The sequence below is a fragment of the Camelina sativa genome, chromosome 14 (assembly GCF_000633955.1).
Source record: "Camelina sativa cultivar DH55 chromosome 14, Cs, whole genome shotgun sequence".
NCBI lineage: Eukaryota > Viridiplantae > Streptophyta > Magnoliopsida > Brassicales > Brassicaceae > Camelina > Camelina sativa.
In genome coordinates, this window is record NC_025698.1 from 31,201,312 (window position 1) to 31,215,657 (window position 14,346).

General features: G+C 30.3%; 5 protein-coding genes across 8 annotated transcripts in view; all 5 read left to right on the plus strand.

Annotated features, from left to right (window-relative positions):
• LOC104743033 (DNA-dependent metalloprotease WSS1-like) overlaps nt 1-1,384 on the plus strand; it is a 4,721-nt gene extending 3,337 nt beyond the window's left edge. For both annotated transcript variants that reach the window (XM_010464155.1, XM_010464154.2), the window contains 2 exons: nt 220-864; nt 961-1,384. In XM_010464155.1, coding sequence (XP_010462457.1) covers nt 220-864; nt 961-1,152 — 837 coding nt within the window. In that variant the 3' untranslated portion in view covers nt 1,153-1,384. The remainder of the gene's footprint in view (nt 1-219; nt 865-960) is intronic.
• LOC104743034 (pectinesterase inhibitor-like) lies at nt 2,609-6,425 on the plus strand. Of its 2 annotated transcripts, XM_019236014.1 has the most exons (3): nt 2,619-2,877; nt 2,999-3,039; nt 6,151-6,425. In XM_019236014.1, exons 1-3 carry the CDS (start codon nt 2,660-2,662, stop codon nt 6,420-6,422), a joined length of 531 nt encoding a protein of 176 aa, XP_019091559.1. In that variant the 5' UTR covers nt 2,619-2,659; the 3' UTR covers nt 6,423-6,425. The 2 variants fall into 2 exon arrangements, with proteins under 2 accessions (XP_010462458.1, XP_019091559.1); XM_010464156.1 differs by lacking the exon at nt 6,151-6,425 and having other exon boundaries at nt 2,609-2,877; nt 2,999-3,425.
• LOC104744183 lies at nt 4,210-5,407 on the plus strand. The gene is made up of 4 exons (XM_010465194.1): nt 4,210-4,323; nt 4,460-4,793; nt 5,020-5,103; nt 5,199-5,407. The coding sequence occupies exons 1-4, from the start codon at nt 4,222-4,224 to the stop codon at nt 5,405-5,407; spliced, it is 729 nt and encodes a 242-aa protein (XP_010463496.1). The 5' UTR covers nt 4,210-4,221.
• Nucleotides 10,134-11,279, plus strand: LOC104743035 (serine acetyltransferase 1, chloroplastic-like). The gene has a single exon (XM_010464158.2). The coding sequence runs from the start codon at nt 10,322-10,324 to the stop codon at nt 11,261-11,263; it is 942 nt and encodes a 313-aa protein (XP_010462460.1). The 5' UTR covers nt 10,134-10,321; the 3' UTR covers nt 11,264-11,279.
• Nucleotides 11,917-14,061, plus strand: LOC104743036. Of its 2 annotated transcripts, none has more exons than XM_010464160.2 (7): nt 11,917-12,054; nt 12,180-12,247; nt 12,343-12,637; nt 12,785-12,859; nt 13,039-13,089; nt 13,226-13,417; nt 13,612-14,061. In XM_010464160.2, the coding sequence occupies exons 1-7, from the start codon at nt 11,955-11,957 to the stop codon at nt 13,866-13,868; spliced, it is 1,038 nt and encodes a 345-aa protein (XP_010462462.1). In that variant the 5' UTR covers nt 11,917-11,954; the 3' UTR covers nt 13,869-14,061. The 2 variants fall into 2 exon arrangements, with proteins under 2 accessions (XP_010462462.1, XP_010462464.1); XM_010464162.2 differs by having other exon boundaries at nt 13,042-13,089.

Genomic DNA, 14,346 nt, shown 5'->3' on the forward strand with positions numbered 1-14,346 from the left:
AAAAAAAAAAAAAAGATGTGATCGTATTAGTAAAACTAGTACAACTTCGAGTTCCTCTTACTAGTATTCTCTTACCGTCATGGTGTATTTTGAAGTGAATCAATAGTTTACGAAATGTTTCTTATCCAGGGGAATGCACTGTCTTACTATTGCAGAAAAATCATTGCATGTTTCATTTGTTTCTGCAAACCGCTTTTTGACTTATTCCATTACATCTAGGAATGCGAGGAGTTGATGTCAAAGGGTATAACAGGGACAGGGAAAGGATTTGATGTTCCTGGTAAACGTTTGGGTGGATTTTCTCGTCAGCCTCCTCTCTCATCTCTCCGAGTAACTGCAGCTTCAGCAGCAGAAAAAAGAGTGCGTGCGGGTACGCTTTTACCCTCAGGTCCTCATCGTCTTGGTGGTGATAGCAACGTTATGTCAGATCTTAGTCCAATTCAGGCTGCTGCAATGGCTGCAGAAAGGCGTTTACTTGATGATATTTGGTGTGGTTCCCAATCCACAGAGGGTTTAGAAGACGAAGAGAATGATAGTGAAACATGTAAGGAACCCATTTCCGAAAGAGTAGATTGCACAAGCTCGAATGCAAAATCAGTAAAAAGATGCAGTAGCTGGTCCAATGCCAGTTTTGGCCCTCAGTGTGGATTAGATGTCATTGATTTGACAGAAGAAGCTCCTGTAACAAGATGTACTAAAAGAAGTTGCAGCTCAAGTGATCAAGGTCCTTCTTTTTCCAAAGATGAACCGAACTTTGGTTTCATGAATTCATCAGTAACTTTTCCATCGACAAGCCATGATGCAAACCACAACAGAGAAGAACCTTCAATGTGGGAGTGTGCAGAATGCACCTTATTGAACCGGGTAAGTCTTATGAGTGTATGTTTTTCAAGTTTAAACTTAGAAGCTTCTCATTATCTCTATTCTATTTTTCATTATGTCTTAATTTTCTTCCACCAGTCATTGGCTCTAATATGTGAGCTATGCACTGCCCTAAAGCCAAAGGAAAGGGAGATGAAGCACAAGGTCTGGTCTTGCAAATTCTGCACGCTCGAGAATGAGGTGAAGTTAGAGAAATGTGAGGCTTGTGGTCAGTGGAGATACTCATATGGAGCACCATTGTCAACAGGTGCTCCTAATGTTGGCACTTGAGGGAGTCACCAGTCTTCTACAAGGATCTAAAGTCAAACTCTTAGCCATTTTTGGTAGTCTAAGTAACAAGATTCTCCAAGTTCTGTAAACTGTGTCCCAGCTTGGGCTTGTGGCTGTGGTATGTATGCAGAGAAGGCGTTTAACTTTATAAGGTAGAAAGAGTATTTTGATTTTGCAAACACTCAAACAAATTTGATGAGTAAACGCAATGAAAAAGGTTTTTCTCTTGGAATAACGATTTTGAGGAAGCTGGATGAAAAAGATATCGTGGTATTTTGATGGTGGTTTTGTAAGTCTCAGCTTCCAAAAGAATTATGTTGAAAAATGGGTAGAGTGGGGACTTGAACTCTCGTAAATGGGGTAAAAAAACAGAAGGTCAAACCAACTGAGCTAAGTTGATCTCTTTGTACTGGTAACATAAATGACTTTTATGATTTAATTGGGATCATCTGGCTTTGAACGTAGGATCCGCACTAAGTTGAAAAGATTATAAACAGCTTTACTTATCTAGTGATATTTTAATCAGAAAAAAAATATATTTCCTATATAATAATATATAAAACGGAAGTACATAATTTTTCTTGTAGACTATATAATTTTTATAAGTTGGTTACAAAATAGGCTATATAGATTAAATATACGTCGGTTACAAAAAAGATTATAGATTAATTGGTCAATTATGGGCTATATAAATACACTTCAAAAATCCCAAAGAATCCTCTTAAAGAATATTCCAATGATTTATACAATTTCCAAAATAAATCTTTAGTATTCCATATATTGTTACCAAATATATATTGTTAATCATAAAAATATATTGTTAGGCGTAAAAAGAAATAAAATCTTTGCAATTTATCATACTTAATCTTGATTTCCGAGATCTTATTTTGCAGTTGAAAATAAAATCTTACCTAAGCACGGGTCATACTAAAAAACTTTCACCAAACATGTTCGAAAATTAAAATAAAAACAAACAACAAACATAACCATTTCTCATCCATAAAATTACAAAATTAACAATAGAAAATTTATAAAATAGGTGTCTTTTTCAAGCTATCATAATTAAAACTTATTAAATTTTATTACATAATGTTTTATCTAAAAAAACTTTTAAAAATAATATTTTATTCTAAAATTATAATATAATTAAAAGGAATTTCAACCCGTGCTTTAGCACGGATCCAAATCTAGTTAATTATATATCAAATTAATTTTAGGCCATATATAATTCGGCAAGGGAATCTTATCAAATCGACTTGATACCAAAAATAAGAAGAGCAGCTTGCATTTGAATGGTAAGTTAACAAAAGGTTAAATTGAATAGAGGTTGAATTTGCGTATGTGACAATAGAGCGAGCTACCTCCTCATGCATGAACGAGAGATAGCTCGTGCGTCGTGACCAACCACGGCCCCATATTCTTAGTTTAAATATGCATTTCACTTCACACACTCCTCAAAAGAAATACTATAACACAACAATCAAATCAATAATTTTCCTTAATTGGCATGATGATCATCAAGTTTCTCCTGTTAACTCTTCTAGTGATCATCTCTCCGATTTGGGCCGAGAACGATCTGATGATAAATGAATGCCACAATGCACAAGCTCCGACCACATGCATGGGATGTCTTGAATCCGACCCAACCTCCGTTCATGCTGACCCTGTTGGTATCGCCGGAGTCGTCATACACTGTCTCGACTCTCGCCTTAATATCATCATCAAGCAAGTTTCCTCTCTATCTAATAACCATATATGTTTTTTTGTTTCCTGTTGTAACTAAAAACCATATATATGTATATATAAAATCTTTGATTATAATGTAACAAGTATTGAATTGTTGTAGCAACCTAACGGATGTATCGTCAAAGGAAGAGAAAGCTGAAGTTAAGAAAGTTTTGGAGGCTTGCAAACATGACTTGTCGATGGAGGTACCTAAAAAACTGTCGGAAGCCAAAACGGATCTGAGAAGCGGTGATTACGACAAAGCCGCTAGATCGATAATGCTTGCACTTGGCTACCCTTGGAGCTGTCGGTCCAATCTCGAAAGTGTCAAGTTTGATGAGTCTTTGTTTGAGGAGGCTTTGGAGCTATTTAGCCAAATCAATATATATGCCCAACTCTCTGATGCTGCTATGAGGATCATTGATCGCTTCTAATAACCTCCTATCTCTTTCTTTTTCTCTATGTACGAAACTCAACATTGACGCTTGCTTACCCCAATGAAAATGAAATGATTCCCTCTTTTTATTATACGACATCATGTGTTCTTATGTTTTTTTTTTAAATTAAATCATTTTTTGTTTTGTTTTAAATGCATGATTTCATTATGCTTAACATTCGATCATCTAGTAGTAAACGTGATGTTCTGTTCTTGAAAGTTGAAACTAATAAACTCATCTATCTTTAAGGACAAACGTGATGGGCCACGCATCACCAATTCCCCACCCAGTAACAGTTTAGTAATTAAATATACGGATTAGTCGCCACGAGTAATTTATTTACATCGGCCGTCATGCAAGGGAAGGTGGGGAGAGAGGAAGAGCGATAATAGAAGCAGTAAATAAATACAAGAAAAAATAAATTGAGCCATTAAAACTCACTAGGACGACAAAACGATGCGGGAAAGGAAGAGATAATAATGATACTACTGAATATTATTGACGTTTCGTTTTCCCAAAAAAAGAAAAAAAAGAAAGTGGCCTTTGGTATTTCTTTTGAACTTGTGAGGAAGAAAGCTACTCTTGCATATAAATATATGTCCGTCCATAGAAAGTAGAGAGATAGTGAGAGAGCCTCGTTTCTTGTTAATTATCTTCTTCAAAAAACCCTAATATATATAATCATATCATTTCCGTTGCTTACTATGGCAGATGAAACAACAGTAAGATGTGTTTTCGCTACCACTAATAAGGACACTCATCTCGCCATTCTATTGGATAAACGTGACTCTGTATTAGTTTTCAAAGGTTACATGATTACATCTGTTCTTATCTTTATATATTTATGGTCTTTTCTTTCTTATCGATATTTTGGTAAATTCGTTTTTGTGTCAAATGTCATGCATCTATGTTTAATCTTGATTTGCCTGTTATTTGCACAGAGAAATTTAGCAAGGACCACGAACGTTGTTTCCCAACTCTTGGGAAAATCATGGTTTCTGCCTTGAAGGTAAAACAATTTTTTTTTTTTTTTTTTTTAATTCATATCATACCCCCACGTCTTTCTTTCTTTCTTTCTTTCTGTTGTTTCAAGAAAAAAGAAGAAAAACAACAACTTACGGATGGATCTTGGTTTTGTTTTATAGGTTAAGTCGGGAGGGCAAGTTTATCACTTGCCTGACTCGATGATTCTGAGTCAGGCTTTTCAGGCCATCGGTAACAAGGACTGGTTTCTATCTGTGGACGTCATGCCTGTTGAGGACAAGGCCGGTGAGCTGCCGATGACTAACACTGCTGCTTCTTCAAACCCTGCTCCGACTCTTCCTACTCTGATAACTCATGGACCAGAGGAGAAATCATCAAAAAAGAGGAAATCTAAAACTTCGGCTAACGAAAGTCGTAAGAAACCAGCTCTTGGGGTTGAGACGTCAAGTGGTAAAAGAGAGGTTGAACCTATTGCAACTGGTTCAATAGCAAAAGGTAACCTTCGTTTTTTTGTTTTCTCTAAATATATATATATACTGCTTTAAAATTTATTGGTCACGATTGACCAAGAGTATAATTCTTGCACATACGTTAGAACTTGTGGATGAGAGCCATAATACTGATGAATTCGTTTCCTTCAGATTTTGGTTGAAGTTAGTGATTCTCTTCATTTTAAGATGTTATTAGTTTTGGTATCTTTTAGTATTAACCGTTTGATTAGCTCCAACTGCTACAGAGAACCTTCCAACTGATGAAGCTGAGAACCAAGGTCGTGTTGATGCTACTTCTGAACCAATGCAAATCGGTAAATTTCACTTCCTGATTTGGTTGAATGAATAGACATTTTGTTCCCTTCTTAAGTATGTTTGTAACATGGGCGTTTTCTATAATAATGTGTAGAAACTGGGACTGGTACCAAGGAAATTGTTGAGAAAGCTGGTGAGGAAGCTAAGTCTGTGAAGCCTAAGAAGAAAAAGAAAGCAAAGGCACCAGCTAAAGAAGTTGCTTCTAGCTCACAGATCGTTGAGACTCCTCCTGCTGAAGTCACCAAAGAAGATCCTCTGGAGAATTTGGACAATGTTGTGAAGAAAATTGTGCAAGAGGCTTAAGTATTTTGCTCTGCTATATGAGTATTTTTGTTGTATCTTTTCTCTCCTTTTTTTTTTTTTTTTATTATTTTCTATGTGACTGAACATCAATGCTGTTTCCATGTTTAAGCAACTTATTTTCTTTTTTATTTATTTATCATGATTAGTGAGTGGATTGTTTTTGGTTCTAATTCTTGATTTCATTTATGCACCAACTAGTAATCGTATTACCCTTTTCACCAAAAAAAAAGTAATCGTATTACCCTGCTCATCATTTTTTTATAAAACTAGAGATTCATTTTGAGGAATCAGAGAAGAAGAAAAAGAAGAGTAAAGCTGGAGGAGACGAGGAGACTGATGATGGCCACAGCACGAAGAAGAAGAAGAAGAAGTCAAAGAGTGCAGAGTAGGGATGCAAAACATAACAAAACCCTGTATTGTATTTTTTTTTTTTTTTGAGTAATGTCGGTTGCGTTTCGTTTTCTTAGTGAACTTTGGATAATTTTTGTTTTGGTCTGGAAACGATGCGAGATTTGGTAACATCATAATATTGTTTAGGTTTCACGATTCTGTTTCTGTTTTACATGCTCTAAGTTCTGCAATCACATGATTACTTAGTAAAATTATCATTCCAAGTGCATACCAAAATATGCCATGCTATGGGAAAAGACTAAATGGTAAATTTAGTATGTTGGATGACGTTTACAACCCTGGAGTCTCCATTTTATAAAATACTACAACTGCTAATAAAAGACTATTAGAAGTTAAGAAAGTTTTGGAGGCTTGCAAACATGACTTGTCGATGGAGGTACCTAAAAAACTGTCGGAAGCCAAAACGGATCTGAGAAGCGGTGATTACGACAAAGCCGCTAGATCGATAATGCTTGCACTTGGCTACCCTTGGAGCTGTCGGTCCAATCTCCAAAGTGTCAAGTTTGATGAGTCTTTGTTTGAGGAGACTTTGGAGCTATTTAGCCAAATCAATATATATGCCCAACTCTCTGATGCTGCTATGAGGATCATTGATCGCTTCTAATTAATTAAATAAACCTCCTCCTTCTTTTTGTTATCTATATGAATATGAGTTTCTTTAAAGTAGATAGTATCTTCAGTCTGAGTATATATATGCCTGAGTTGTTTCTGAAGATCTTTTGAAGAATTTATGGTCGTCTGTTAACAGTTAACCGTGTGGTATGATTTTCACGATGTCCATTTTCACGTTCCGTCCATTTCAATTATTTTTTGAAATAGTCAAATTTGAATATGTTGGGCCAATTTGATATCTACTGTTTGTTATAGGGTTTATTCTAGAGATATTCCACATTTTCTTTTTCTATCTAATTTTAGAAACTAAAAAAGTTGCATCACTTGAAAGCGAGAGTTCATATATATATATATATATATATATATATATATATATATATATATATATATATATATATATATATATATATATATATATATATATATATATATATATATATATATATATATATATATATATATATATATATATATATATATATATATATATATATATATATATATATATATATATATATATATATATATATATATATATATATATATATATATATATATATATATATATATATATATATATATATATATATATATATATATATATATATATATATATATATATATATATATATATATATATATATATATATATATATATATATATATATATATATATATATATATATATATATATATATATATATATATATATATATATATATATATATATATATATATATATATATATATATATATATATATATATATATATATATATATATATATATATATATATATATATATATATATATATATATATATATATATATATATATATATATATATATATATATATATATATATATATATATATATATATATATATATATATATATATATATATATATATATATATATATATATATATATATATATATATATATATATATATATATATATATATATATATATATATATATATATATATATATATATATATATATATATATATATATATATATATATATATATATATATATATATATATATATATATATATATATATATATATATATATATATATATATATATATATATATATATATATATATATATATATATATATATATATATATATATATATATATATATATATATATATATATATATATATATATATATATATATATATATATATATATATATATATATATATATATATATATATATATATATATATATATATATATATATATATATATATATATATATATATATATATATATATATATATATATATATATATATATATATATATATATATATATATATATATATATATATATATATATATATATATATATATATATATATATATATATATATATATATATATATATATATATATATATATATATATATATATATATATATATATATATATATATATATATATATATATATATATATATATATATATATATATATATATATATATATATATATATATATATATATATATATATATATATATATATATATATATATATATATATATATATATATATATATATATATATATATATATATATATATATATATATATATATATATATATATATATATATATATATATATATATATATATATATATATATATATATATATATATATATATATATATATATATATATATATATATATATATATATATATATATATATATATATATATATATATATATATATATATATATATATATATATATATATATATATATATATATATATATATATATATATATATATATATATATATATATATATATATATATATATATATATATATATATATATATATATATATATATATATATATATATATATATATATATATATATATATATATATATATATATATATATATATATATATATATATATATATATATATATATATATATATATATATATATATATATATATATATATATATATATATATATATATATATATATATATATATATATATATATATATATATATATATATATATATATATATATATATATATATATATATATATATATATATATATATATATATATATATATATATATATATATATATATATATATATATATATATATATATATATATATATATATATATATATATATATATATATATATATATATATATATATATATATATATATATATATATATATATATATATATATATATATATATATATATATATATATATATATATATATATATATATATATATATATATATATATATATATATATATATATATATATATATATATATATATATATATATATATATATATATATATATATATATATATATATATATATATATATATATATATATATATATATATATATATATATATATATATATATATATATATATATATATATATATATATATATATATATATATATATATATATATATATATATATATATATATATATATATATATATATATATATATATATATATATATATATATATATATATATATATATATATATATATATATATATATATATATATATATATATATATATTCTTCGAGAACCAAATCAAATTCTCCAAGTGAATAAGAAAGATGTTTTGTGTGTGTAATCATGATTTTGAAGAGCCAAATCTACTTGACTGACTGGTTGAAATTGAGAAGAAAAAAAATCTAATATGGGGATGGGGCAATGAAAAGGAATGATAGGGTCCTCAAACACTGGATACCACTACTATTTTACTACCATTTAAAAAAAAAAATTAGATGTATTTTGATTTTGATTTCTTGCTATTTTCTGATGTCAAACACCCAAAACTTCCAACTAAATAAGTTAATTATCGTCTTTGCAGTTAAACATGATGGAGAAAATATGGAGAATTAAGAGGCATACACGTACATTTACGTTGCCCAATTGAATAATTTGGTCGTCTTATAAGTTCAGAAACTACACAAAATTAATTAACCATAACAATAGTCGTTTCATTCTGTAGCTTTCCTTGCGGGAAAAAGAGATAGCAACGGAGTGTCATGTAGAGTAATAGTAAACTCTTTGGTCCTCTTGTGTAGTTGTGTGTGATATCAAAGTCAAAGTACTACAAGTAAAAGTCAACAATAGTTATAAATAAATAAAAAATACAATGATAAATCAAATTAATCAGGTACTAATACATAAGATTATTAGAGTGTAAAATGTGATTAGATTCAGACAACCTTGAGAATGTAGGGAGTCAAAGGGCATAGATTCACGCAACTTTTAGACATACGTCATTACAAACGTCACCTTTCTTGATTTAGTTTAATTTAGTTTACAAATTTAACCTCCTTATTATAGCAAATTTAGATAACCAACAGATTTAAATTTCTTGATTTTTATTGTATCTTATTTTTTGCATTAATGAGCTTATAATTAACATTTTTGTATTTTTTTACACCTATCACTGTATTTACAAATTAATTATAGTTAGGTATAGATGACATTCAAAAATCATTTAAGAGGTTGATGTCTTGATGATATTGTTAAGCAAAAAGTAGGTAGCACAAAAAACATGTGGATGACTGATGAGCCTTGTGTAAGTTAGTCATATGTGGTAATCATGCACAGATAAAAAAAAAAACAAAATTGTAAACATAACTAGAGGAGATATATAATGAAATAATTTATAAAAATTGGAGAGTGCTAATTTTGTAATTAACTTAAAGATGTTTTGGGTCAGATATGACCATATCTCTGTATATATTAAGCTCTCTGTTTATCTTCTACACGACTCTCAAACCACTCTCTCATCTTCTCTTCCTTAAACTTAAACTCAACATTCCTTCTTCTTCGCCAATCACAAACCCATGGCAACGTGCATCGACACATGCCGAACCGGAAATACCCAAGAAGACGATTGCCGGTTCTATTGTACCAAGAATTTCTTCCGACCCGGTTATTCTCTAAACCGGAAGATCCACACCCAAACCGAAGAAGACGACGTCTGGATCAAAATGCTTGAAGAAGCCAAGTCCGATGTCGAGCAAGAACCCATTTTGTCAGACTACTACTACGCTTCGATCACATCTCATCGATCATTAGCTTCTGCTTTAGCTCACATCCTCTCAGTAAAGCTCAGCAATTCAAACCTCCAAAGCAACACACTCTTCGAGCTGTTCATCAGCGTTTTAGAAGAGAGCCCCGAGATCATCGAGTCGACGAAGCGAGATCTGGTAGCGGTTAAAGAAAGAGACCCGGCTTGCATAAGCTATGTTCATTGCTTCTTGGGTTTCAAAGGCTTCCTCGCTTGTCAAGCTCATCGTATAGCTCATAAGCTCTGGAAACAGAAGAGAAAAATCGTAGCTTTACTGATCCAGAACAGAGTATCTGAAGCTTTCGCCGTCGATGTTCATCCGGGAGCCGAGATAGGAAAAGGGATTTTGTTAGACCACGCGACGGGGGTGGTGATCGGTGAGACGGCGGTGGTTGGAGACAACGTTTCGATTCTACACGGCGTGACGTTGGGTGGAACGGGGAAACAGAGCGGTGATCGGCATCCGAAGATAGGCGACGGAGTGTTGATCGGAGCAGGGACTTGTATACTGGGGAATATTAAGATCGGAGAGGGAGCTAAGATTGGATCCGGTTCGGTGGTGGTTAAGGATGTGCCGCCGCGTACGACGGCTGTTGGAAACCCGGCGAGATTGATCGGTGGGAAAGAGAACACGAGAAAACTTGATAAGGTCCCTCCTGGTCTAAGTATGGACCAGACATCATATATAGCGGAATGGTCTGATTATGTGATATAAAAAAAAAAAAAAAAAACAAAACAATTGTAATAAATTGGTCTTTCTTTCTTGTATAACTGATGAATCAAGTCAGACTAATCTTACCATTTGAATGATGATCTCATCTTACAAAAGTTATATTGTCGTGTACGAAAGCTGCATCATCCATTTAACAAATAAGGAAGAAATTGAATGACACAATTCAATTCCAACTAATACAGAGTTCCACCATATGTTGTTTACAAATAGTATCATCTTGTTAATTCTTGAGGATTAATCGATTTGTTGGCTTGTAAATTGGGCCCAAGTCAATTGTTTAATGGGCCACGTATAAACCAACCCCCCAGTCCCCCACCCATCAGTCATTTCATAAATTTATTTACTGTTTCTCGCCCGGTGTATTTATTAACATCGGCGGCGTCATGCTAAGTGGGACTATGAGAGATAGAGGGAGCTTCAAATTTAAAAACTAGAAAATTATTAGATTTGAAGACGTTCCGTTTTCCCAAAAAAGGGACTTTTGGGATTCCCCAATAATAATAAAAGAAAAAGGGATTTCCCAATAATAATAAAAGAAAAAGAAAGAAAAAAGAGGAGAAATGACCTTTGAGATTTCTACTCTATGCCTATATAAATGTCCGTCCATAGAGACTAGTGAGACAGAGACCCTCATTTCTTCTTCTTCTTTTCTTCTTCTTCACACACTATCACTATGGCTAACGAAACATCAACTTGCGTTTTTATTACGACGAACAAACATACACATTTTGGTATTCTTTTGAACGGAGACGATTCTGTTTCCGTTTTCAAAGGTCAGTTTTCTTCTCCTATCTTCATATGGTCTCTTTCTTTTTTTTTTTTTCTTTTTTTTTTTCAATATTTTCGTCAATTCGTTTCTGTATTAAAAACTCACTGCATGCATCTGTGTTTTACACAGAAAAAATAAGCATGGAGCACCAACAATGCTTCCCTAGTTTTGGGAAAATCTCTGTCTCTGCCTTGAAGGTATAATTGTTCATAACCCGCGTCTTTATTTATTCTTTGGTTTAAGCAAAAGCATCAACTTAAAGGGAAGGATCGTGTTTTTGTTTATTATATAGGTTGACTTGGGAGGTCAATTTTATCACCTATCAGACTCGATTATTTTGAGCCAAGCTATCCAAGGCATCAGAAACGACGACTGGTACCTTTTCGTTGATGTTGAGGTGAATGGTGAGATGCTGCCTATTACTGCTCCTTGTTCAAACCCTGATCCGAATCTGATTACCAAAGTCACTGAGGAAAAGACCAAAAAGAGGAAACTCAAAATTTCGGCTAGTGACAAAAAGTCTCAAAAGAAACCCGCTCTTGGGGATGCTACAAGTGGCAAAGGAGTTGTTGAAGCCATCGGTATAGGTAACCTCTGTTTTTTTTTCCTTTCTATTTTTGGAACAGGTTATTTGCGAGTAGCTATAGAAATTAAATTTAGTTTTTATAACTATGGTTTAATTTGTTCAGTTGTTCTAGATAGATACCCTTAATGTGTAATGTTTTTTCTAGTAGACGTTGTAAAGGATTTAACAAATGTCACTGCTCCGGCGTTAGAAGCTATGGATGGCGTTCATGAGAATCCCAAAGGTAATATTCTTTCTGAATCAGTAGGAGTATATAGCTAGGTAGATTTATTTTGGTTGTTTGTATTTTTAATTCACTGGTTTTCATATTCAGATGTTACTTGGGTACATCACTGACTCTTCATTAGCTCCAACTACTCACAATAGTTACCTTAATATATTTTATTTTATTTGTATGTTCAGTAGACCTTGGAAAGGAGGTAACAAATCTTCTTTCTGAAGCGATAGGAAAAGGTAAATTTTGTTTGATGGTTTATATATGGTTGAAGTTACTTCTTTTCATTTCTAGGTTGTTACTTGTGTACATTATTCACATTTCCTAAGCTCCAACTACCGCTAATTATTATCTTTTTAATTGCTGGATTTTTAGCTTGTCCTACAAGTAATTTGGAGGCTAGTAGCTCAGCTGGACTTGAGAAAAGCTCAAAAGATCAGATTGATCTGTCTCTTGTTGCTCAGAATGAAGGCCTGAAAGATGGCATTGTTGCAACTTCTGAATCTGTTCCAAGCTCGAGTGGAGGAAAGATTACCAATACTCTTGTATTATTGGCAGATCCAAGAGGTAATTACAGTTCTTGGTTGATTAAACATTTTCTTTAGCAAAAGAGATTACCTCTTGTATCTTTCAGCGTATTACCAATACTCTCGGTCTTTGCAATACAGTTCTTGGTTAATCTTACAGTTCTTGGTTGATTAAACATTTTCTTTAGTCTTTGGGGCGTTTCTATTAATTTGTAAATTGCTGATTCTCTTTAGCAAAAGAGATTGGTGCAAAGGACATTGGTGAAAAAGATGCTGATGAGGCTAGCAAATCTGTGAAGGCTACAAAAAAAATAATGACAAAGAAAGCTAAGGCACCAGCTAAAGAAGAAACTGAAGGTTCTTCTAGCGCGCCCAAAGTTGAGCCTGGTGTTGTTGTCAGTGACCCTCAGGAGAACGTGGGCAAAGTTGAAAAGAAGTCAAGCAAGAAATCAAAGAAGAAACCATCTTCGAATGTTGTGGAGGAGTCTTGATTGTTGTCATCTTTGATTTAACAAAAAAATTGCTCTGCTACTGTGCTACTTTTATCTAGTTTTCTGTCTTTTTGTTTTTCTCTATTGCTACCTGATTTCCCTAGTTTCAAAAACTTATTTGCTGGTTCTTTTCTTTCAAAGAATCGTTTAGGTTGTTTTCTTGTTTCTGTTTTGTTATAATGCATGATTTCATTTCGGCTTTCAATGGATTTTTAAGACTTCAAATTTTCACCATCTATGTTGAGATGAAAAGGTGTGTGTTTATGGATAAATATTGCTTGTATTTGGATCTGTTGTGGCTGACTAGCTTAACTAAATGAGCTGAGAATAGAAATTAGGACAATGGAAGAGATGAAAACAAATTCACGAGAGATAATTCATATTGGATTAAGATTCAAGAAAAGTGTGGAAGTGGAACCGCCTAGAACTAGAAGCAGAGCAGGCTGAAACGGAGCCGCGTACCAAACAGGAGAAGCTA